Source organism: Furipterus horrens, unplaced genomic scaffold, assembly GCF_987537825.1.
Source record: "Furipterus horrens unplaced genomic scaffold, mFurHor1.1.pri manual_scaffold_3, whole genome shotgun sequence".
Taxonomy (NCBI): Eukaryota; Metazoa; Chordata; class Mammalia; order Chiroptera; family Furipteridae; genus Furipterus; species Furipterus horrens.
The window spans coordinates 148,532,461-148,558,595 of record NW_028327173.1 but is presented as its reverse complement, the minus strand read 5'-3'; the positions used below and the strand labels follow the sequence as shown (position 1 = coordinate 148,558,595).

General features: G+C 50.0%; 1 protein-coding gene across 1 annotated transcript in view; it reads left to right on the top strand.

The window, feature by feature from the left end:
* Positions 1–22,255, top strand: part of EHD4 (EH domain containing 4) — a 74,261-nt gene extending 52,006 nt beyond the window's left edge. The window contains exons 4-6 of the mRNA XM_090270459.1: positions 3,363–3,775; positions 12,622–12,786; positions 19,746–22,255. Coding sequence (XP_090126585.1) covers positions 3,363–3,775; positions 12,622–12,786; positions 19,746–20,282 — 1,115 coding nt within the window. The 3' untranslated portion in view covers positions 20,283–22,255. The remainder of the gene's footprint in view (positions 1–3,362; positions 3,776–12,621; positions 12,787–19,745) is intronic.
* Positions 22,256–26,135: the final 3,880 nt, after the last annotated feature.

Below are 26,135 nucleotides of genomic sequence, written 5' to 3'. Positions count from 1 at the left end.
GATGCTGATAAGACCACACTTTATCAGGGGTCTCTAAGTCTTCCTAATCACTGCTTTTCTTCTGCCTTTATTCAGGCAGACTAAATATCATAAATTAAATCAACTTCTTAAAAATCAGCCAGAATGTTTTGGTAGATAGGTATGTCATGCCAATCTTCTATCACGAAGATGGAAGAATTGAGCAGAACTCTTGAGCCTTAAAAGAAGAAAACTCTGGCACGTGCTACAACATGGATGCAGCTCGAGGCCACTATGTTGAAGTCAAGTTAAGCCAATCACAAAAAGGCAAATACTGTACAGAGTTCAGGTTTGGGAAGATGAAAGGGTTTTGGGGATGGATGGCGGTGATAGTTTCACAACCATGTGAATATGCTTCATGCCAATGAAAAATAATAAAAACTGTGGAGTGCGGTGGGGAGGGGGAATTGAGTAAACCAACGTTTCCTAGCAGGTGGTTTCTCCACCTTTGATTGCACTGCCTGATGTCTGACAAGCAACCATTTACACCTGCTCTTGACAAACACTGTTCTACCTACCTGTACAACTTAAACCTTATTAAGCTCTCATTATTTTAAAACGAGAAAATATGTATGTGCAGCTATTCCTCCAAAGATCAGTAAACTTACAGTAAACTTACATCTGGCAGCTCTGTGCCCAGTAACTTTTTATTGCACCAAAGCATTGGAATGAAGTATTTTTAGAAGACATTTAAAATATATAACTATTAGGAACCCAAATTTAAGTTAAAGTTTAAACACACATGGTGCTATCAAGGCTAACCCCTCAACCCAGGTGACACTCGGAGGAAGAGATGCATGTCTGCGTGGCTGAATCTGCTTGTGCGCCGGTGGTGACAGTTACGGGAGTGGCAAGCTTCCTTTGGCACTGATTGTAAGAAGCATGCAAAATCCAGAAATATTTAAATGTGGGAAAAATTATTTATCAATCATGGTTCTTGGTAGCAAATGAAAGAAGCTGATTCTGGCTAACTTAAGCAGAAAAGGAGTATTCCAGAAGATGAGGTCATTCACAGAATTAATGAGGAGGGTGGAGAACTAGGCTGAAAAACTAGGTTAGGAAGCCATTCTGCCTGTGTCTGCATCACTCCTTCAAGATTCTACAGCGCTCTCTGGTGGAAGGTGATGATTGTCTGATTGTAGATCACCTGTACTCCAGCCCTCTCATGAGTGAGGCAAGGGACCATCTGCCACACCTGCAGCTTCTTTGACCCACTAGGAACCCCTCACCCCAACAGGAAGGGTGTTCAGCAAAATGCAACTCATGTCTATTTCAGTTTGCAACCAACACAGATTTTCTTTAACCTGTTTCTAAACCTTCGGTTACCTCATTTTTGTCACAAAGGAGACTCAGTGAGAGAATGTTTGGGTCAGAAAGATAAGCCAGTCATCACTACAGGAAAAGCAAGCTCACAGAGAGGTCCTTCTGGAGAGCAGTTCCAAGGTATCTTCCCAGGGAACCCTCATTCATCTGCTGAGGATCTTGGGCTCTGGCCTACAAGTTGGTCTCGAATGACAGAACCATTTACTCTTACTTTGGGAGACAGTGTGTCCTGCCCTCACAGGGACAGAACTCCGAGTGAAATCTTGACTCTGAATCTTTACATGCCACCGTGTGACCCGTTCGAAAGGCCTTTGATTTTCTTCTGTTCTAAACTGGCTGCTGACAGCAATGAAAATGATCTGGGGCCCACTTTCTGAGAACTACCTTTGTCCTCCTCATCCCCAGGGACTTAGGGAGTGAGGCCCCAGAGAAGTGAACCACGTTGCCTGAGAGCACCCAGACACGTGTGGTGACGATAAATACCCCACTTGGGCAGTAGTTTCCTCCAGCGGGAGGTTGAGTACAAGGCTCGGGGACAGGTGCACAGGGGACTTCAGCATTTAATTCAACTACCCTCCTTAAACCTGCTCTTCAAATGTCGTGGGAAGTTGAGTGCATGGACCCCCTTCATCTCTGTCTACTAGATCATTGTCCTCTAGGCGCTTTCTCATCCATCTTAGATCCCTCGCTCCCAATATCCCCACATGGGTGTTAACATTTTTGTATTTGTGCTGCAGCATGTACCCATGGGCTGTTGAGCATTGCTTTGTTTTTTAGCATTTTACCTGAATGTTACCACACTGTACATATCCTTTTAAAACTGATGTTTTTTTCACTCACCAATTTTTCAGAGATAGGCCTGTTTTGTCAAGTGACCATCTAGTTAGTCCTCAGTGCTGTGTGGTATTTTGTTATATATAAATAAACTAGGCTTAAACTTTTTAAAGAATCTAAAGCAAATGAGGCCAAGTATCAAAATTGATTAAAGTTACCTGGTGAGTATATCAACATTCATGTTATGATTCTTTAGACTTTTATGTGTTTGGAAGTTTTCGAAATCTAAAAATAGAGACAGAGGCACTAAAGCAGGAGTCAAGAAAGGTGCCACCTGAGCTCCGATTGGGCTGCCCTGAGACTGATTCCACAGCTAATCAGACTGAGATTAAAAATAAACCCTGTGCCACTAGCCTCTTGTTTGCTTTTCGCAGGACCCTGCTCCCCAGGGAAACACCTGTAAGTCTTGACCGCAGGCCGAGGGGAGTGTTGAATTAACTGCGTGATTTGAAACGTATTGGAATGTGGCCAAAACAAACTAACAGAATTTGCAGTGGGCCTCGCCATTAAAAAAAAGAAATTGGCAAGAGACCATTTCACAGAATGGCTGTGAGACACAATTTTTAAAAATATTTACAACATCATTAAGATATAAATAGTCCAAATGATAAATATCGGTCACATCTTCAGCTAGCCCAACCTTTGACCTCCTTAACACTCTTAAAAACTTGGGTTTAAAGAAGGCAATTCCTCTTTCGTTGTGCTCACTGGACACCCAGTGGGACTCCAAGTGACCTCTGGGTTCCCTTCCTTCTCCATCTCTGATACTTTCAGAAAAGTGAGACTCTGATAGGAGTAAGAGCTTTTGACCCATGGCCTGTGGTTTTACAGAGCCATTGATTCACTTTTCGATTGACCAAAGGACAGTGCTAAGTGAAGTAAGAGACACATGAGGACAGAATGAAATTGCAGATACGGAAGTAAGTGATGCCCAAAGTGACCATGAGCTCCTTCCTATTCCGTTTCTTCCCACAGAGGGGCTCCTGGGAACCCCAGCATTAACTAGATGCATCCAATCCGGGGGAACCCACTTGAGGTGATTTTTCAGGTCACAAGGCCTCCACAGCCTCCAGCTTGGGGACAGGCTGTCTCCCTGGGCGCTGGAGAACCAGTGGTTGCCAGACTCCATTAAACGTGTCTCCCACCCGCAGCAGCAGCTGTACTAACGTGCTCCTCTCTCCACCTAGGGTACGACTTCTGCCAGGTCTTGCAGTGGTTCGCCGAGCGGGTCGACAGGATCATCCTACTCTTTGATGCTCACAAGCTGGACATCTCGGATGAGTTCTCAGAGGCCATCAAGGCCTTCCGGGGCCAGGATGACAAGATCCGCGTGGTGCTGAACAAGGCCGACCAAGTGGACACGCAGCAGCTGATGCGCGTCTACGGGGCCCTCATGTGGTCCCTGGGCAAGGTGATCAACACGCCCGAGGTGCTGCGCGTCTACATCGGCTCCTTCTGGGCACAGCCCCTGCAGAACACTGACAACCGCAGGCTCTTCGAAGCTGAGGCCCAGGACCTCTTCAGAGATATACAGAGCCTCCCCCAGAAGGCAGCGGTGCGCAAACTCAACGACCTCATCAAGCGAGCGAGGCTGGCCAAGGTAAGCCAGCACACACCCCGGTGTGGCAGCCTCAGGCAGGGGGCACTTCCCACACTCTCCTCTCTCAGAGAAAGGGGGTGGGGGACGCCCCGTCCCAGGACACTTAGGGAACAGAACTTGTCAGAGACTAGAAGAGAGCCTACGTCCTTGAGATCAGTGTCCATGTTTAGGTTCTGGCTCCTTGCTCTCTGACCTTGGGCGGATGCCTTAACCTTTCCAAACCCTGTTTTGTAATCTGTAAAATGAAGCTAAGAAGAGTGTGTCACTGGGTGCATGTGAGGATTGCAAAGTGCCTGGTGCACAGGAGGGATCAGTGCACTTTCTACCTGGAAGCAACTGTTAAGTTAGGACGGGGATTTTCAACCTTTTGCACCTCATGGCATATGAAAACTAATGACTAAAATTCTGTGGCACACCAAAAAATATATTTGTTTGCCAATCTGGCAAAAAAAATTGGTGCAATTTTGATTCATCACATCTGATGGCTGTTGTGTGGGCTGTCATGTTTTTATTTGACACTAAGGGAAAGGAGGTCAGTGCTCCTGACTAAATAGTCAGGTGTCACATGTTTTAAAAATCCTTGCAGCACACCAACTGAAAAGTGCTGTGTTAGGGCAGTGGAAAGGTAAGCAGAACCGGAGAGAGGCGGCATAGGTGGGGCTAGTGCAGTACACGGGTGCCACCACTAGAGAACCTGCCAGGACCCAGAGGCACCCTAGAAGGAAGGCTGGCTTAGCCTAACCAGCTGTTTTCTGGGTCACACCCTCCCTGTCCCTGTCCCTGGCTATGGTCTGGGAGTGTGTGCACATGGCTCTGGCTCTCCCACCTGTCACTGAGCCTCTCGGCAGCCCCAGGAGGCTGTGCCTGGCAGGGGTGAGGGGGGGTCCGTTGACTGCCCTCGAGTAGTAGTCAATTCAGTCATGTTTCTGAGGAGAGAAAAAACATGTGGCCCCTCTAAGAAAAAGTATAGCAAAAATACTTTTAAAAATATCTGTACATTTCATGAAATCATTGTCCTCTAATGCTGAAAGGGCCTTCAGAGTTTTAGCCCCAGGGATCCTCAGAGGCACCCAGGCACATTAACCAATGTAAATTTCCAGATCCTGCACCAGAGCTGATGATGTGTGTGTCTGTGTGTGTGGTCTTTGTGTGTGTGTGTGTGTCTGTGTGTAGCTCCCCCGGTGATTCTGATGAGCATCTGGGTTTAGGAACCAGGGGTCTATCCTGATTCCCTAATCTCCCTAATTTTCCATGGGCAAGGTATGGTAAGTAGTTTCTCCAGGGTCCATTAGTCACACAGCCAGGCCTGACAGGCAGCCCTCCTGGCTCTTATTCTCACCTTCTGCTTTAGCCTCGTCACTTCAGCTAAAAACAGTCCACAGGCCTGCCTCTCCTGATCCACTGGTACCCTGGCCCGGAGGGAAGGTCAGCACACTTCCCCTCGTCTTCTGGTGGCAAAGAACCCATGTCCCCTCCCATGTCCTCCGGCTACACACTGAGGGTCTTCTGGTCTGGCTTTAGGGCCAAGCATACGTCCACTGCTTTGCCTCATTCAGCCAACAGTTGCTCTGCACCCCTGGGCCAGGGCTGGAGAGCCTGGTCAGGGAGGGAGGGGCGCCAAACCCGTTACAGAGAGGTGAGCTGTGTGCTGTTGGGGTGAGGACACTGTGCTCTGAGGGGGGACCCTGGCCCGGGAAGGCAGGAGGGCTTCCCTGGGGGTGACTAGCCTTCCAACACCCCACATCGCTCCTCAGCAGCCCCTCTTCACGCCCCTGCGCTCTCACAGCAGCATCTCTCCCGTGTCACAGAAAGGCCTCCCTGGCTCTTGCGCCTTGTGTGCAGCAGCGCCTCCGCCAGCTCTCATCCCTCTCCCACTCCGTCCCCGCGCATGCTCGTGCCCTCCTCCCGTATCGCTCAGCTAATCTGCAGTCACTGGTGCTCCTGTGAGTCACTGCTGGGTACCTTTTCTTCCTGCTCCAAGCTGCTTCCTGTCTGGAACTACAGCCACTTTTATTCCAGTTCTGCAAGGCAGTTGTGTTAACCAGTTCTCCTGAAATGACTTGTCCTGGGCCTAATGGTTGGTGGCAGGAAGTCTGATTTTGCCCATTGAGTGACTGGTTGACATGTGATATTTCTTTTCTCCAGCTGATACAGCTGCACTTAACCTTCAGGGCACACAATACCCAACATTATCTTATAACAAAGGCTGGCAAATCATGTCATAGCCTTTGCAGATTTCAAGATCTTTCAGAACTACTTTTAAATGCACATGGACATATTTACTTTACCTGTTATTGTTGAGCCTAGTGACTCGAGACACAGCTGTATTCGGTCATGTAAAGAAACAAAGAGCTGAGGGTTCACTCACCAGGAGTGCCACGGGCATGGGACTTCTGCCTTCCTTCAGCATTGGGAATGGGCCAGCATGGCCTGGGTCTAGAGAGGCCCAGAATATTGCTCCAGACAGACACAGGAATAATGAAGGCCCTTGTGTGGATGGCGGTAGGGGGCGGTCAACTTGCTGAGCTTACTTCTAGGAAAAAAGCTTGTCTTTTTTTTTTTTCCTTCCTGAGAATAGTGCTGGCTTGTTCCTTTTCATAAAGAATCATGCTTGAAATAGGAAATTCCAGCCCGAGCTTCTCAGTGCCTGTGTCCCCTGGAGCAGTACCATGCTGTGCGGGGTCCAGGGGACTGTCCCAGGCAGATACGAAGGAGCACTCAGCACAGTGCCCTTCAATGCCATCACTTCACACCATCTGCAGGGTTATGGCCATTTGTGAACTTGTTGCTTAAATGGGCAAGGAGTTGCCTGAGTTTTTCTCTTTGCTGTATTTATTTCTTAAAAATGCTCTTTGATTTTGGTATATTAATTTTTATTTCTCTTGATCCAGTTTTCCTTTTGCAAGTCAGCCCTTCCCAAGGGTCCACAGTATTCCAGAGGCATTATGGTCTGCGCTGCATGTGTTATTTTGTCTGATCTGGTCAATAACTACAGGGTTGGGCACTATCTTCATTCCTCTGACAGGGGAGCTGAGGATCAGAAGGTGAAGCAACCTGCCCAAGGCTTCACAGCCTGTACGTTGCAAAATATAGATTCAGACCTCAGTTGGTCTGACTCCTTGGCCTGGAAAGCACTCACCTGAAATCCAGAGTGGGCAGCATCTGTTGCTCCTTACTATGCGTGTCTTTGCTTTCTGCATTAGTCTGCCATTCTGCTTATTCTGTCAAATTCTCTATCCAACGAAACCCTACAAAAGCTCAGAGGTTTTTCAAGCTGACATTTTGAAAACCTGCAAAGGTTATGTTTTCAGATGTCACCTAGGAGGTGCCAGATCTAAGTTGGGGTATGGAGTGTGTCTATTCGTAGAACACTATGATCAGGCAGAATTCATGACCCATCCAGAATAAAACAAGTGGGTTAATGTCCTGCCAGTTCTGCATTAATCAAGCTCATGGTATCATAAAGGTGACACTTTAATAATATGAAAAATGTCACTCTTACCAAAGAGCTCTTAAATTTTAATGATTTCCTGGCTTTTTCTATTTATGTCCGTCAGCCCCCCCCACACACACACACACAGCTTTCTATCTCACATAACAGGAAAGCTTGGGAGAGGGTTTTTGGCTGGCCTCAAAGAGCACGTCTTACAATATCAGTGGACATCATTCTTTGAAGAGTGTTCACAATCTAAGATGCCAGTCAGGGTTTGTTTCATGACTCTTTAAAGTAAGTTATTTGGGGAAAGACTCAAAAATGGTTTAGAAAATATAATTTAGTTGTATTCAGCTATAATTAAAATAGTCAAATTAAAGAAGTGATCATATTTTATGGGATAAATGCACAAAAGTAAAAATTAAGGCCACTTCACTATCAGACCTCACCCTTTATAAACACATTACCCAAGAATAGGAAAGGTTCCCACCCCTCTGGAGATCTTTGCTCAGCAAAAAATGAGTTAACATTTGAGGAAGGAACAACTAAAAATGAGAAGGAAAAGGAGAGATCAGTGATTTTTGGGGTTCACTGTAGTTCTGTGGAATTTAGTTTCACCTTCAAAGTGTGATGTGTGATCTGCAGAGCCCGGCCTTCTGGTTGTCTGTCCTGTCAATTCCTTCGTGGAGAAGGTATGTGAGAATCACTTTACAGTAGGTGATGAGGCCAAGTCCCCATGGGGCATTTAAAAATAGCTCAGTCGGCAACCCCAAGCTGCTGCGGATGTGTGTGTCTGTGCTTGAGCCCATGTAGGGAAGCCTGTCTTTGAAGGTTGACCTCATATGACTGGTTGGGTCCCCTCACGTCCCCTTTAAGCTGTTCAGAATCACATGGCTGACAGTGCCTGCTGTGACTTCAACAGAACAGCAAAACCTTACTCAAGTGGGAACCTATCAGCTGCTTTTCTCGGCCCCTCACAGTCTTACACTCTGCTACCCCATGGGTTCGTCATTTGTTCTTTATGAACTGAATTTCTCATATTATCATAAACCTACTTTAAAAATGTGCCAATCCCCTGATGTTAAGTGCTCTTTGTGAGGTTCCAGCTTGGTCTACAAAGTCGCAGGTCTCCAACAGGCTGTGTTAAGCTTGTGGAGTGTAGAATCATCTTTTCCAAGACTCACTTCCCCCAAACTGCTCCCCAGTATCCGAAGTCCATGAGCATTTCCATTCCTACTGACCATGAGCACTGGGTGCTTCTAGTGCTCACTACCAGGGTTGCCTTCCAAGCCCAGGGTGGATGTATCCAGTATCAGTCCAAGTACATGCTTCTTGGTCCTGGATATATACGTATAAACACTTGTCACTGGACACAATTAATGAGGTTGTGGCAAAGCCTCTGTGTGAACTATCGATTCATGTTCATTTAAAGGGAGGGCATCTCTTTCTGCTCATTGAGCTGTTAGCCCAAAGAAAAATTGGCATTTGGGACCTTTCCAGTTTTATATAATGGAATGGGACAAGATAAGAATGTTTAAAAAGCCCCCAAGGTGCAAGGTCCTTCACTTGTGAATGAAGCACTTGGGACTCAAATTCATCATATTACTATTCAAATATAGAGAGGTTATTAATTATTCAGTAACGACTATATAGCCACAAGTCTTCTCTGGCATTATTATCCCTCCAGCTGTTGGTCTTTGACCATTAGTCAATAAACTGTAATGTTTTTACTCCTCCTAGCAGACAGAGTGCATTCAAATCCATGATCTCTTGATAATAACCCTCCCTGTGAGTTAAGGGTTGTAATTTCCAAATTGCAAATGAGCGAACTAAGGCTGGGGATTATTCAACCCTCCTTGAGTTGCTCAGTGAGTGGCCAGAGGTGGCAGGGCCTGACCTGACCTTCCAATTCCAGGTCGCCTCCTGCCTCCCCCTTTTCCCCCTCTGCCCCCTCTTCTCTTTTCCATCTCTGTTCTTGTCAGTGAGTTTACTTTCATTACAAGGAACAAAAGGTGTCATACTGTTACCACCTCCTTCCACCAGACGTCACCTGGTCTGGCCCTCCACCTTTGACACATAAGGCCTTTTGTTGACATTGACCAGAGATTTCAGGCCTCCCAGCTGTGCCCTCTGTTCACCAGAAGTCCTTAGAAAATGACAAGGTGCCATCCTGCCAGAAGATTGCAGTCTTTACCCACATTGTGTTCACAGTGTCAAGTGTCGTGTGCCATCGTGTATCTGTTCTTTGTGTGTGGGAGGGACGCCTAAGTGACCTTCCAAAGCTTCCCTGGTGGTTAAGAACAATTAGAAGCCATCCCTCAAAGTTTTCCACACTTTTCTACAGGATGCAGTTCATTTTGAATTTCAAATTCCCAACAGCTTCAGTAAGGGTTTAATTCCTACCCACAGAAAGCAATTCTTTATAGAATTGACAGGGCTGAGGCAGTTGAATGGTAGTGTCAACTCTACATCCCTAACTTGCTGCGTGACCTTGCATGAGTTGTATGAATTTCCTGGAACCAGCTGTTCACTTAAACATGGGGGTCCCTTGATTCTGAGGATTATAATTTACCTTGTAACTTGATAAGCTTCTTAGAGGCGGGGCCCATTCATGGAATCTGACCCTGCATTATTTTCTCAGGATGCCCAGGGAAGGGCAGGAGGGAGTGGCCATGCAGAGAAGGCACAACTGGAAATTTCCACAGAACAGGCCAGTGGAACTTCCTGGGAGTGGAGGCTGAGGCTGAGAGCATGAATAGGCCACCTGAGGGTCATGACTCAGGTGGCACCAGGCAGGTGGGCGGAGGAGGAGGGAGTTGAGGACTGACACAAAAACTGCCCAGTTACGACAGGACCCTGGAGGCCTGGTGTCCAAAGGTGGCTCATTACTCAGCAGCTTCAGTCATCAGCCCCTGAACACCATGAGGGCTGAGGTCAGGGAGCAGGTGCCAGGCAGTGGGTGGGGAGCTATGGTAGGTGCACATCACCTGCAGTTCAGCCCAGGTAAAACAGGCCCCTGAGTACCAGGAAGTGTTCAGAAACAGGGTGGCAAGCCTAGGGGGCCAGGGGCTGGGTGAGAGGTCAGCCTCCCCTGAGCAGGAGCCTGGAAGCTCTGAGGTACCCCAATGGTGGATGGTGAGGGGGTCTTAGGGAACCCTGCGGGTGCCTGGCAGCTGTCCTAGGCCTGAGCTAGTGGGTGAGGTTAGGTGTTGGTAGAGGCCCCTATAGGTGGGAGACTGAGCAGCTATGGAACTTCGTACTTCAGCTGGGCTGGCTCCAGAGCGGGTTAGGTCTGGGCATGGAAAGGAGCTGAATCCATGGGTTCAGTCCAGAAGTTCCAGGAGGGCCGAGACCAAGGAAATGCTGCAAGCAGCTGGTTCTCCCCAATTAAATATGGCAGCTGCTCCATGTCCTTCAGGGATACACAGGGCCCACCCCGGCCCCATCCACACAGAGTCAGGTATCATTAGCCAAGGCAAGGAAATTACTAGTCTTACCACTTATTCATCAGCTCCTCAGGAAGGCTGTTAAAACCCATCACTAAATAAAGGATTCCTAAAGTTTTGGTTTCTCTGTCTTAAAGAATCGCGTAAATATTATAAGTTGTTTGAATTTGAACAAGTTTACTGGTGAAAGAAAGTTTAGAGTCATCTCTCCCATCCTGTACTTGCGGCAATAGCCAGGCAGTAGCAATAGCAATGTGTGCTTCTGTAAAAATGACCTTGATGGGGACGGAAACGTGGGCGTTGTCTGGTCCGAGCATGCCAGCATGTGCCCTGCGCACTTATTTCAGTGTCAAGTCCTAGCAGAGCGGCTTGGCTGTGCCCAGTGTGGGTCCATGCACAGGCGCCCTCAGCTGAAGTGTGGGTTGTAGCTGCATCCCCCTTTATTTAATTTCCATTCTTCCACAAGATTATAGGAGAAGTCTGTTTTCTTTAATAGGATTTTTCATGGCTACATAGTCATTTTTGTTTTGTAATCACTGTTCCATTTTTCATCCTTTCTTATGTTAGTTATTTTCTTGACTTCAAAATCACTCTGTAGAATTCTCGATACACAAAGAGAACCCCTGTGACATTTCTTAATACAGTTGGAAAATCAGTGGGAGGGTGCAGTGGTGAGGGAGGTGGTGACATGCGCCAGGCAGGATTCACCACGACTTGGGTTCTGGCCAGCCCGCTTCCCCCTGTGGTCAGGGTTTCTGGAGCTTCCCCCACATGTACTGGGGGTCCCTCTCCCCAAGTGAGCTTCTGCTGTCTGGCCTGGGCCCAGGTAGCTGGTCCTGTGCAGAAATGACCTTAGTGCCACCGGTGGAGGTCTTGGGCTCTCCACTGCTCACAGGAAGGTTCCGGGAATTGTCCTCTCACTGCTCGCTGGGCACACGTTTCTGTGCCATCAGCTGTTGACATCAGCTCCAGTTTCGTTTCCTGGTGCTCCCGGGCACTGGCCCCAGTGAAACTCTCTTTAGGTCTTCTGGTTAATCACCAGAACTAAGACCTTTTCCACCCAGGCCCCACCCATCCCACTCACTTCCTACAGCCACAGAATAGCCACTCAGAGGCCCAACTGAGCTATCACCATAGGCGGTCCCCAAGTCAGCCACCCTTCCTCGGGGATGCTCTTTAGGACAGGGTTCCAAGGGAAATCTGCAACCGCACTCGCCCCCATCCCATACCCGGCCAGGCATCATCAGCCCACCTGGAAAGCAGGGAGCTGATGGCATTATTCCTGCCTCTCTGCGCTTCCAAAAGCATCATTAGCACAGTACTAGGATAACAGAGTTGTTCTAAATCCTCTATCGGCTCCTGGCTCCCCAAGCAGAGTCTAAACGCACCCGACCTTCCCCTGCACTCAAGCCTGCGCTGCAGCCTCATACTTGGCACTGCCCCAAATGTGGCCCAGCATGTTACCTCCACTGGACCTGCATCTGTGCTCCCTCTCCCCTCCTCCACACGTCCTACTTGTTCTTTAAGGTCCAGCTCAGATGTCACCTCTTCCCTGGATCTGTCCCCCACAGCCCTTCTCTGCCACATCCCACATCCCAAGGTCTTTTCCCAGCTCTTTCCCCTCCTGACCCTTAATGGTGAGGTTTTCTCTGCTCCCTTTTCCTGAGTGGTCTCATCCACTCCTGTGGCTCTGGTACCACCTCTGCTCCAGCTCCCTCCTAAGCTCTGGTCCTCCCTTCCAGCCACCCTGGGGCTGCTGTCCCTCTACACCTCATATGCTTCACATTCTACATGTCCAGAGCCCGGCTTGTGACTCCTCCCATCCTCTCCCCCAGTCCTTGCCGTCCCCCTGTCCCAAGGTCCATGGCTCTGCATGGGTGCCTGTTATGTGTTTTGATGCATACAAGGCGCCATCTTGTTTGTCCTTCTGGTAAGTGGCACCGACTCACTGACATATACCCCTTCAGGTACATGCCTACATCATCAGCTACCTGAAGAAGGAGATGCCGAGTGTTTTTGGAAAGGAAAACAAGAAAAGAGAGCTCATCAGCAAGTTGCCGGAAATCTACATTCAGTTGCAGCGAGAATACCAGATTTCTGCAGGGGACTTCCCCGAGGTCAAGGCAATGCAGGTACTGATCCTACTACAGTGTCATGGATGGGGGGTGGACAGGCACTGCCACCTTGTCCAGCTGGTCACTGGGCATGCATGGTGTCATGGTTTAGGATGGAGGAGAACGCAATGAATTCATCTTCCTCATGGTAATCCATGATAATGGGCTGCTGTGAATAAAGCAGAAGTTGCCTACCTCTTGCAACATTTAAACAAAAGGGGGCCCATTTCAAGAAGTTAATTAAGCTCACTTGGAAAAAAATTATACGAGCCATCCTCTCAGGCTCTGCTCAAGGTTGTTTTGATGTTGAGGTGACACCTGATTTTTGGGATCCCAGAACCTGAAGGGAATTTGAGCTGGGAGTGGCCCTGGAGGCTGACTCTCAGGCTGGCCTGCCCTGCGCTGTGGGTTTCTGTGCTCAGGTGGCAGTGCTGCCACAGGCTCGGGCCAGCCAAATGCCATGGGCTCTGCGGACATGGCCCGACTTCACTGGGCACAGCGAGATGTGATCACTGAGGGTTTTGCTTAAATGTCTGTGTTGGGCAGCCAGATTTCAGGGTCTCCCTGAGTTATATGTGGGCAGCCCCAGATGATCCTCTGGGTGCTGTGCTCAGCTGCCCTGGCCTGACCAGTGTGTCCCCCACCCTGCAACAGTGTTAGGTGAACATAGCCATATCCTTCCAAGTGAGGCAGACAGGTCCTTGCACTGGACAAGAAGACGGTCCTCACAGAGCCAGACTGACCCTCTTCTTGTCCAGTGCAAGGGCCTGTCTGCACTGGAGCTGCAGTTCTCTGGGGGCCAGCAACGCACACCGAGATGGCCACAGCCAGGACCGTGAACAGGGCGGGCAGGCCAGGCGGAGAGCGGCCACGTCACCCTGACTGCTTCGTATTCCTCACATTTGATAGAGTTGTGGGTTCCTAGAAATATGTCTCTACAAGGCAGAAATCAATTCTACAAGCAAGATGAGAACTCGCGGGGGGCCCACAGTGGGGCAGACTGGAGATTCCAGCCCCACCCCCGGTGGGAGGGGCCTGTCCTGCCTGGTGGTCGCTGCCCTGGAGGAATATGGGCCAGGGAATCTGTTAAGTCCCCTGGTTCTCACATTTTGGCTCAGACTTTCAAAGAAGATGGCTTAGGCCAAACAGAGGACACCCACACACTGGCTGCACCCTGAGCCACAGCGAAGACAGCACTGAAGTGAGAGTAGAGTTTACAAGACGCAGCTGGCAGGTTGGGCCTGTGAGCTACCTGCCTGCCTCGGGGGGCGGGGGGCACAGACGGGAGGCAGGTACCAGCGGGCAGCAGGAGGGGAACTGTCGATCCTGAGGCCCTTCTAAAATGTAAACCTCACATAAGTACACACTGAACAAGGAGAGGGTTGTACTTACTGCTGCGGTGGCTGGACTCAGGGTGCGCGTGTCTGGGACATGTGACTTCGCTGGCTTCAGGATAAATACAGACATATCTGTGTTCTTCCGTAAATGAAATAAGCATTCCTGTACTCAGAAGATGAATTGCTTTTTTTTTCTTTTGTTACAAGATGGCTAATTTGAGGGGCCTCTTGGAGCATCTTCCTCAGCAGGTTCCACCTTCATGCCCTTGGTTTATGCCCTGCATTCCGTGACCAAACTGAGGGACACCTTTACCTGGTGTCCTTCAGAAATTGTCAAAGGGAAATTGGTTTCTTGACTGAACTGAAATCTGTGCACGCTATGTCCTCGTGGGGCTTCTGTGGCTCATTGGCCTAATGAGGCCACCACCATGCCCCACCCACAAGGAAGGGCCACTCCCAAGACCTGAGGCACCACTGTGCCCACTAGGGGGCTGCTGCTGGCCTACCTCTTGGCCCTCCCCACCCACCACCAGGGAACTAACTCCCTTAACACAGGGAGCAGACTGTGACCAGAGCTGCTGGTAACCACGTTAGCCTGGGTCTGGCCGGGTCAGAGGGTGCCGAGCTAGGGCAGAAAGACAGTCCCTGGAGAAGAAAACAAGGAAGCCGAGTGCCCCTCACTACGGGTCTCAGGAGCAGGCACAGCCCAGTTAGCTGGATGATACTGGAAAGGCCCGAACCTTCACTGAGAACCTGGTGAGTCAGGCTCCACACCAGGTGCCCCATGAGCCTGTGTTCACTTATTCATTCACCCAAGAAATATTCGTTAAGCCTACAGTGGCCAGGTACTGTTCTGGGCCCCAGAATAAATCAGTGAACAAAAATGAACTAACGGCAAAAACCTTTGCCCCTACGGGGTATATGTTGTGGATTATGACTGTGGTTGGCAATGAAGCTTTCGGCAGCAAAGCTTATTGTTGGGACATGTGCTCCCTGTTACCGCTCAGGTGCTGTTGGGCTTCAGTGCAATTAGTGAGTGTGTTCACTGAGATTTGAGAGCTGTCTTCCTCTCAGAGCTGTGATTACATGAGGCCAGGGCCCATGTCCTGCTCACTGCCGTTTCCCCAGCACCTCAGTGAATGTGTTTTGAAGGAGTCCATTGTTAAGTTAGTGTATGTTTCTGCAATGAAAGAAAGTCCAAGCCTATAGAAAAAAAAATTTTTAAGAGTTTATTTGAGCCAAAAAACTGAGGACCAGCCAGAAGCAAAATCTCAAAAGATTGAGAAAATGCTCCAAAGAATGGCAGTTTTACAATTCTTTTTATACATGTAGAATCAAAGGAGAAAAATGTAAGAAAGGTTACATGAAATCCATTCTGGTAGATTAAGCAGACAGGAGAAAGCAAATCTCTAGGACTGGATAAAAAGTAAAATAGATACATACTTGTTTTACATTGGTAGGTGCAGAATACTTAGCATTTGCAGAACTCAGAGGTGGTCTGGGGCAGCTACCAGGGTGGTAGTCCCACCCTGGTGCAGGTGACTCTGCCTCCTCCGAGGAGTCTAGAAAAGACAGTTACTGGCGTTCTAATGGTATGTTATCCCAGCACACAAAAACAATGGACAGAGCTCACGTAAGGCACAAGATTAACCTTTTATGAAGGAATCTGCAAGCCTGGAATGCAACTCCCCACTGGATGTCTTGTGTGACCCCTTTTCCGTTCACATATATATCCTAGCAGGCTCTAGGGCAGTGACTTTCTCAGACCCTGATCCAGCCCTGATCCTGACTCTCACAGGACTTATGGACCTGCAGCTTCCAGAACAAACCCCTGGAGGCTAGGAGAGGCTTCCTCCTCGGGAGACTTGCGGGGCCCTGATCACGCTACCCCAGTCCCTTCAGGGACTCCCCAGGAAACAAGGCAGGCCTGGAGCCTGTAAGGTGTGCTCACAATCACCTGACACTTCAGGCTAGTTCGCTGTCACCCAGGAAGCTTTGTGGGGGAGGGGAGGGGCGTGGTATGGGTCAGGGCCTCTGTCATCGCTGCGTCTGTGGAGCATCCGACATCCTCCATAGCACGGGCATTCAACCTCCCCGCAACTGCGTCAGAGACGGGGTGGGGCATAAGCTCGGCAGTGATTTAGCATGATCTTCGTTCATCCAGGGTCACTCAGAGAGCTCATGGTGCAGCTCTGAGGCTGGTTCTCCCTGTGTTCTCACAGGCCACACTGGTCTGGCTGACTCTCAGCCATAACGAGTCATGTGTATTTAAAGGCTTTGCCTGGTGCTGGGCGAAACTTGTGACCTGCTGGTAAAACTCCCTGTGTCCACCCTGCCTTTTGGGACGGAGTCTGATTCACCACACTGATGTGTCCATCCTGGAAAACAAGAACACTAGCAAGGCCGCCTGTATTGCTGACTCAGTAGTCCTCCGAGGAGAATGTGGCCTCCCTCGCTGAGGAGTTGCAGCATTTCACCAGCAGAGGGCAGCAGAGCCTACCCATCTGCTCAGACCCTCCCTGGATTTGAAAACTGCTTCTGGGAACTGTTGGGAGTGGGCAAGAGATAGCCCATGGGAACTGGGCTGGGGACAGACCCTTGAGCCTTGAGACTCCAGGTTGGTGGCTTTGACCAATGCAATTGCTGATGGGTAAATCTTTAAATTCTCCAGGGTATATTCCTCCCACTAAAAAGATTTCTGTTTTGGAGCCACCCTGGCGGAGGTAGGGATGGCAGTGGTTTACTTTGTCCCTCCCCATCTGTCTCCCTGGTCAGGCCTGGGGCGTGGGTAGCACGGGAATGGGCGTGTGGGGTTTGTTTCCTCTGTGTTTCCAGGGCAGGAATGGCTGCTACCGCTGCTTCCTGTCCACCCTACAAATACATGGCCATTTCCCCTGCCAGCTTTCCAGAGTTTGGCCATGTGGATCCATGTCCCCTGCAGGAGGGTGGGAAGTTGGGGCGGACACCACCCTTATGGGTCTGCCTGGCAGACACAGGACCCTGTGTGTGCTCTGAGCTCAGGCTCATTCATGAGGAGGTCGGGGAGGTGCCTGAGCACCCAGGGAGTCCAGGCTGCCTGCTTTCCTCCTCCCAGGCTCTCTCGTCTCCATCCCCTTGGCTGCCTGAGATGTTGGCAGCATTGTCCAGAGCTGATGTTGGGGTGATATGCAGGGGTCCACCATCTGTCCATAGGATGGAGGAGTATGTTTTAGAAGCCCGGCCTGCACCACCAGCAGCTCTGAGCCGGTGCAGACCACACCCTGATGTCAGCCCAGCCCAGCCCAGCCCAGCGAGGTTTGATGGCTGCAGTCTGCGGCTGGGAAAAGTATTGGAAGTGCCCCTCTAGACATGGTGTCAGGCTGTTTTGAGTTTCCGTTTTGTCCCCTCCGCCACCTAAAGCTAAAGGCTCCACTTCTAAATGAACAGTATAGAATGTCTGCCCTGCCGCTCTATCCTAAAGACCACAATTTTGATTCTCCACTGGAAACAACCTAAGCATCCAACTATACGGGACGAGGTAAATGACAGTGGCTCATCCATAAATTCAGTATTATGTAGCTATTAAGAATAAGGTTATATATCAGGCTGATTCCTCGGTTCAGTGCAAGCCTGGCTAAGTATGGAAGGACAGCCCCAGAACAGAGCGATTCTGCGAAGATGGAGAGGTAGTATTTTTTTGTTATAATTGGTTGGTTGGTCTTAGAGTTTTGTTTTTGTTTTTTTGTTCTAGCTCCTGACATTCAAGGAAATGTCTGTCAAAACACTAACTGAACACAGACTAAGGAACAGATTTCAGTGAATGCAATCTTTGCAAAAAGTAGTTTAGGAAAGTCACTAAAAAAAGTTTATATAAAAATTAATATGGAAAGATATAATACATTATTTCTTTTAAATGCACATTATTAAACAGTGTGGTCTTATTTCAGTTTGTGCATGTGTGTGTGTGTGTGTGTGTGTGTTTATAAAAATGGCTAGAAATGTATGCCCAAAAATATTAGCAGGTTTTGCTAGGTGATGGGATTATAAGTAATTTTAATTTTTTTATTTTTGTTTACTGGTTTTCTCCCCCAGAATTTTTAAAATAAAAGTGTGATATTTATGATAGCATACAATTTTATTTCTTTCTAACTGCCTATCACATTACTTCTGCCCCAAACAGTCAGGTCTAAAGGGTGTGTGAAACCTCTCTCCCTTGAGAGGTTTCATCTCCCGAAAATTACACACCAGGCCCTCTAGAGTTGCCCAACAGCCATACCTGGGATTTTGTGCATGTATTTGACAAAACTGCTGTTGAAGACATTCTTCACTAGATCTTTGAGGCCCCTTGTAAAAAGCCCTGGTAACTCACTTCCAGACAAGAGAAAGTTGGTAATGAACTAACAGGTGGTTTTCCCCCTCAGACAATGAGGGGGTGTGATCCCCCCTCTCCCTGGCCCCATCCGGGGCAGCTGAGGAACAGTAGCTTTTCTTTCCTCAGTTGTCTGTGCTCATTCCCATACTCTCCCTTTTAATTACTTGGCTTTTCCTTTTCTAATGACTTCTATTTCATGTTAACATTTTCATTATAAGCTAAATCAACCCTTTTTGAAAGTAGACAGAAACAAAAATACTTGTGTTCTTCCTCTATTACAACATAGGGTCCCTAAGGAATAGACTCTGGCTTTTCATACTTATATCCCTGCTCCCTGAAACAGGGCCTGGCACGTGACAACGGCCAATAAATGTTGGATGGATGGATGGATAAAGGATGGATAGATTGATGAATGATGGATGGATGGTTGGATAGATGGATGGATAGGTGAGTAGCCAAGGAGAACCAAGGTAGGAGGAGCATTTCTCCACAGCCATCCTAGACCCTCTGTGGCATCTGTGGTTGGCTCCTTTCCTGGCCAGGCATTTGCCTTGTCTCTCTGGAGCCTGTGCTCCTGCTGCCCTGTTCACTGATGGGCCAGTTCTCCTGGGGGTTGGAGCTGAGACCTGCCCTGACTTGACTAGTATATGCAGCCCTATTGACTGGATTCACGCTTGGCCTTCCCCATCTCTATGCTGTTCCCTCCTACCAGTTTCAACCTTTACTTATTTGTAACGACATTTTTAAAGGCTGATTCAAAAACCACACCCCTAATTGTTTTACCTAAATAAGTCCCTCTGCCACCACTTCACATTACAGCACAAGGAGCACTGGTCAAGGGGCAGGAGGCACAGGCTCTTGTCTTGATTCCACCAGGATGCCTCATATGCCCTCTGTAAGTCACGGCTATTCATATCTGTCCTTCTTTACTCCCAGTGCTGTTGTGAAGATCAACTGAAGTATGTCATAAAAGATAAAATACTGACTCTCTAGAAGACTGAGAAAACGAACAGGGCAGGGTGAGGCAAGGTTGTCTTTAAGCCCTAAGCGATTGTTGTCAGTCATACAGCCACCAGCAGACTGTAGCGACTGTAGCGAAGTGGCGCGTCCCATGCATCTTACATCTTGTTCCCAAAGCCTCTCCTGGGCCTGGCGAGGTCTGGAACAGCCCTGGACACAGAGTGGAGTGTCTGCTTCCAGGGAAAACTCCTGTCCCCCCGCTTCCCCACTCCCTGTTTGCTTCCTGAAGAGAGGGCATGTAACCCAGTCTGTGGTTTCTCCCTGTGCAGGAGCAGCTCGAGAACTATGACTTCACCAAATTCCACTCGCTGAAGCCCAAGCTGATCGAGGCTGTGGACAACATGCTGACCAACAAGATCTCGTCCCTGATGAGCCTCATCAGCCAGGAGGAGCTGAACATGCCCACGCAGCTCGTGCAGGGTGGCGCCTTTGATGGCACCACCGAGGGCCCCTTCAACCAGGGCTACGGGGAGGGTGCCAAGGAGGGTGCCGATGAGGAGGAGTGGGTCGTGGCCAAAGACAAGCCCGTCTACGACGAGCTCTTCTACACGCTGTCGCCCATCAATGGCAAGATATCGGGCGTGAACGCCAAGAAGGAGATGGTGACCTCTAAGCTGCCCAACAGCGTGCTGGGCAAGATCTGGAAGCTGGCCGACTGCGACTGCGACGGCATGCTGGACGAGGAGGAGTTTGCGCTGGCCAAGCACCTCATCAAGATCAAGCTGGACGGCTACGAGCTGCCCAACAGCCTGCCCCCCCACCTGGTGCCCCCCTCCCACAGGAGGTCCCTTCAGAAGGCTGACTGAGGGGCAGGCCATCCACAGGGCAGGCGGTGTGGGGCATGATTCCTAGGACTCGGGCCTGAGGCCCTTGCTGTCACTGACTCACTGAGTGACCCTGGGCAAGGCACTGCCCGCTCTGTGCCTCAGTTTCCCCATCTGTAGAATGGACACTAGGTGAGGTTTTTTTCACCTCTGAAAATTCCCTGAGTTTTTATGGAAATATTGGGGGAAGGCAGATAAGATTGTAGGGTGGAGAAGGGAGAGAAATTGACCAAAGAGTACTCAGAAGCCTGGAGAGATGCCAGCGCAGAGGGGGCTGGCCGGGGCCCCAGGAGCTTGGGTGTGAGCTGGGGGTGCCACTGCAGCAGGGGTCTGCCGGGCTTCCCTGGATCACTCATCATCACGAACCTGTTTGTCCCTCAGGGCAACCTGAGGGAGCAAAGGGAGTGTTATTTATTTTGTTTCCTGCTATATTTAGAGTGAAAGAGAAATAGAGCAGAGAGGGTTTCTGTTCTCTCCAAACTATCTACCAAAGAGAAGGCGGTAGCTGCCGTCTCTCACACCTTGGGCAGCACAGACGGTGTCCGTGTGTCCCGTGCCTCCTGCGGGCCTGAGTGGAGCGGCCATACCCGGCCCTGCTGACTGGCCCTCCCAGCACCGCCCCCGCTCCCCACCCCTGCCTGGGGTCTTCCCAGCAAACTTGTATTTGGTTAGGAATTTGGAATTAATAATTTTATTAGCCCTGGCAAGATTTCTAGTATTCATTTCGAGTCATGTTGAAATCTGCAGATTAGTTTTTCTCACTGGTCTGTCCTATAGTTGGTAGCAAAGTCTATTTATTGTACTTGAACTAGAGTAAGGAAAAGAGGTAGTCTCCCCAGTTGTCCCTTAAACTTGTTGCATGTCCCCAAGGCTCCTTGGTCAGTGGCAGGATGTAAATTCAGCAAAGGCAGGGAGTGACTGCAGTGCCGGGGCCTGCAGGCACAGGGGAGCGCGAGGTCCCGGCCTGCCCTGAGCTGTCACGCACAAGTCAGTCTACTAGCGTCAGACTCTTTTTATTTTTTAAAAAAGGCATTTTTATTATGTCCAACCTTTTTGTTGTTGTTCTTATAGGATAAAAGCCTTTATACAGAAATAGGATGGAATCTTTCATATAAAACGTTTTCTTCAAAAAGCTGTGTGGCTCGTATCGTGAATGCCCCTCTACACTGGCTCCTGAGGGTCCTCTCCCAGGTCCTCCATGTCAGCCCCTCTGGACCGCTCACTCAGTCGCCTGAGTAAGGTGGAGGTGGCTGCTGCTCCCTTCCACCCCGCTGCCCCCACCCCTGCTGTGTGGGCTCCACTGGGTGCCTTTCTCCAGTCCTGTGCAGTGAAGGAGAGGGACACCAGGGAATGAGGGCCACGCGGCCTGGGGCCCTGCCAGCACCAGAAGTGAATGAAATCAGAGCAGTCCCACCTGAGCCTTCCCAAAACGGGTGTTATCTCTGACATCAGCGTCAGAACTGCCGGCTTCCGAGAAATTTTTTACTTTAGAGGAGCAAGTATCCAGATGCCAGCCCTCATGCTCCCTAGTTCGCTTTCTAAATAGTTTTGTTTTAAGAGAAATAAACGCATAGTATGGTTTTTATCCTTACTGAGCACTTTTAATTAGACACAAAAAGGAGACATATATGATTCAGTCCTGTAATAGGAGCTGGCAGCTCCGTGAATGCGTGAGGACTGCCCACGCGTGTAAGCACAGTGGAGTCCACCAAAGGGCGAAACAGAGAGGAGAGGAGAGGAGAGAGTTCAATGGTCCATAGGTTTAGAGATGCCAAGCTTAGCTGATTTCCCGTTCAGCATCATCTTGCTTCTTGGACTCTATTGAACTGTCATATATAAATATATACACATATATGTCACATGAGTATGTATTTTTGACACTTGTCAGCATGTACATAAGTAGATATGGCCAAGTGGTGTCTGTGTGGAGACATATAAGAAAACTGTTTTACAGAGCCGATGGACTGAGGTTTCTCGTCTCTGTGTGGAAGGAAACGTACAGTATCGTGACCCCGCCCCCCACCACCCCACGCCCTCAGGTTGGAGAACGTCTGGCAGCTGAATCCTTTCTTTGCTGAGGAAAAAGAAGAAAATTGTGTGTCTACTTTTCTTAATATCTTTCTTACAACATGAAGTTATTGGAATTGATTGCAAAGAGAACCACTGGAAAACATCAGGGATGGCACCCAAGTGAGGACCCAGATCTTCCCAAGACTCACACAAAGCTCCTTTAGTCTTTGTCCAAAACACCCGTTATCCCCACCCACATGCAGCAGGGCAGGGGAACAGCAAGATCTGCCCTTCCCACACCACCCCAATTTTCCAAGTACCCCTTCCACAGTGCTAACAGATGGCTGGGAGGACGGAAGTAGGTACACCCTAGCTCTAAAAAACTATCTTCATGCTCTCCGTGATTCCACAGAAGAAAATCTAGTTTCTACACAGGACATGCTATCACACAACACAAACCTCTGCGGTCTGGAGTTTAGGGGGAAATGGGAAAACTTGAGCTTTACCCTTCCCAAAGTTAAGTTCCCAATTGCAAGCCTGCTAACGAGTCCCTGCTGAACCCCTCTGTAAAGAAACGGGCACCAAGACCTGCTCAAACTCCCCAGCTCTGTGGCAAAGGGCAGATGTCCAACCTGCTTCAGCATCTCCAGCCCAGCATCAAAAATTGATTCCTTTCTCCATCCCCCCTGACCCCAAGCACGTGATTGTCCCCAGGCAGGGTCACTCTTCTATGGGGATAGACATCCATTTCGTTGGCCTTTGCTTCTCCAGGGCTAGACTGGTTCTCTGGAACATCTGTCATTATGCAGCAATAGTGTCTTTGGACTTGGAGCTATGGTTTCTCCTGTAGGATGGTGGGCCTTGAAGAGTTGAATTCTTATACTGTTATCATGGGACTGGGTGTCCAGTTGAGTGAGAGAGTACGAGATGAGAAGCCAAATGCCTCCTATTCTCCCCCAACCCCTGCCCTCCTCAGAGCTACAGGAGAGGCCTCGGCAGGGCCCTGGTCCCACCGCCCCTGACCACAGTCCTTCCCAATGGTCACCAGGTCTCCTGCAGAGCTGCTTCACCACACTGGCAACATCTTGTACGGAGTCATGCCTGATGTCCAGTGCCCCGGACAAATCGCCTTGACGATAAGGAGAGCATTTAACAGGCACTGTTAATTTCCTCCATGGAATGTGGCAGAAGAATAACATGTTTAGGACAGATAACCACTGAGTTTATTCAGGTAAACATGGGTCTGACTTAAGAGTATGCCAGGTTACATGTCAACCAGCCAATGCAGTTAATACATAATGCTTCTCTTTTTTTGTAATCTTGTTTAGAAGTGTCAAACAAAAAAGACAGTCTACTGAACAATAAACTTCTGGAAAAAAGTCACTATTTTCCATCCACTGGCTCTGGTTGCCCAGGGACTGCATGCAGCTGTCTCTGGAGTAAAGCGGGGATCCCTGTCATCCATTCTGAAACCAGGCAGAGGAGTTAAAAGGGTGGGGTGTCCTTTCTGCACACCATCCCTGTGACCCCTGAAACTTTGTGTCCTCTCTGGGTGGGGGACTCCCAAAATGGGGCTTCTTTAGAGAGAAAGCAGCTCCATCCACTGGGGGCAGAGGCCAGGTGTGGGGGAGCAGGCCCCGAGGGAAGCTAAAGCCCCAACTGAGAGTGACCGGAAGCCAAAACAAGAGGGGACCTTGGAGGCGGGCCCTTCTGAGGATGGAACGGCATCACTGAGCTCACTCAAAGGAGCAACCCTGCCACGAGTTTCCCTCCCCGCACACAAGGAGGTGCAGTAGTGCTGGGGTGGAGCCTTGGCTGGCTGGGGCTGCTCCCACCTCTCACCACCCCATAGCAGACATCTGGGTTTTCCCCACTGGCACCTGTCAACCTTTTGGTGATCCAGACCCGCCACCTCAGTCTGAGCCATGAGGTAGATCCCTGCCCCTCTTTCCAGGATGGGTCCTGATTGGCTGGTCGCAGAACTGGCTTCAGGAATGTACATGTGCGTCAATTCAAGTCTATGCAAGCCAAGTCTTAGGAGAAATTGTTCTCGTCTCTGAACCATGCAATGTAAAGTAGCAAGCCTATCAGTACAGCCATATAAATGGCATTGAAAGGGTGCCCAGAGCTGCTGGGAGCAGGGCAGTGAGGTCAGGTAGAGGGAATCCAGACCTGGGGTGGCATCATCTGAGCTACTGGATCCAATGTCACCTACAGTCCTACTGCCACACTTTTTAGTTACGTGGGCCAGTACATTCCCTTTATATGGTTAAAACCCATTTGACTTGAGATTTCACTTACTTACAGGGTAATTAATCCAAAACCAACAAGGATGCTCATTTCAGCAGGGGCTGCAATCAGTCACAGCATGGTCCCCGTGTGCAGTGGCTTTACTGCAACTGAGCTGAGCGGGGAGAAGAGTAGTTCCCAGCCTCACGCAACAGCCTCAGATACCACTACAACCGCCTCTGCTAAAATCTGTGTGCAAAGCATCATGCAGCTGCCTCCCGGCCTCTGGTGGTCACATCACATCAGGCGCCCTGGACCAAGAGTCTCAATGGGAGGAGAGACAGCTGGGGGAGAGGGGTACTTCCTAGAAGGAGCAGGATTTTAACAGGGGTGGATAGTATAGGAGAAAGGGGACTAGAGGGGACATTCTAAGCTTAGAGAGCAGTCGAAGCCCAGATACAGGCAGGAAAGCTCTGTTTCTGTACGGGGAATGGGGCGCCTTCCTAGGTGTGAACAGAGCTGTGCCCTGGGAGGTAATTGGGGCCGTGAAAGGCTGACATGCAGGCAGGATGATGGGTTGAGGACCTGTGGTGAACACCTGCCAGGGCTGTGAGAGCACACGTGGGGCGGGGGGGGGGGGGGGGGGACACAAAGAGCACCGGGGGGCACGCAGCAGCGGCCGCTGGAGACCGGATCTGGGCTGCGGTGAGGAAGCAGCTGGGGTTCATCCCAAGACCAGGAAGCCAGCCAGTGGCAGGAGGGAGCTCGCAGGACAAGGATAACAGACAAGGAAGCTCCTCTCAGATGCCGGGGAGTTGCCCCACCCCAAGAGCCACAACCCGGGTTCAGGGGTGATTCATCCTCCCCAGCTCTCAAGCACAGGCTGCGGCCGCTGGGCCCCTCACCGGCCTTGCCTGTCAGGGGCACCTCCCTGAGGAGCACTGTCTCCTTCCAGAGTCTCCCAGGGTTGCTGGTGGATGAACCACAGGCACGCACCCCAGCTCAGAAGCTGCTAGCTACCCCGAGTGTAGCCAGACTGTTCCATGAGCCACCTGAGTTAGGACTCTCCCCATCTGGTCTGCTGCCCATAGTTGCTCAGAGAGGGTACGAGGAGCCACCCGGCTCCCTGGGCAGCCCCTGCCTTGGAGCCCCACCCTGGAGCCCAAATAGTGATCTTTGGAGGGGCACTGTTGTCTCCACGGCCTTTGTGGGCCCAGGTTACCCCTTTCGGTGGTGCCCCTTTCAGAAAGGAGCCCAGGCGTGAGGGAGCACTGCCAGACAGCCCTGGGCTAGGCTGGGTGCAGTTCTCTTGGGGCTGGAAAGCCAAGCCCAGGGTCTGATGATTCCCCAGGAGGGGACAGGAGGGGGGGACTCCAGCCACCGTGTTCCCTCTCATCCCTCTGTGAGTGCTCCCAAAGAGGCCCTGTGGGGTGCAGAAAGGTAACCCCCGACTGGGACGTGGATGAAGAAGCTTCTGACCCGCCAGTTCCTCTACCCAGCTGCAGCTCCTCCATGGGGCTCCCACCCTGGGCCAACTGGAGGCCACCCCATAGTTCTCTGTGTCTTGGGAGCCAGGACCCCCACCTGACATTGGGG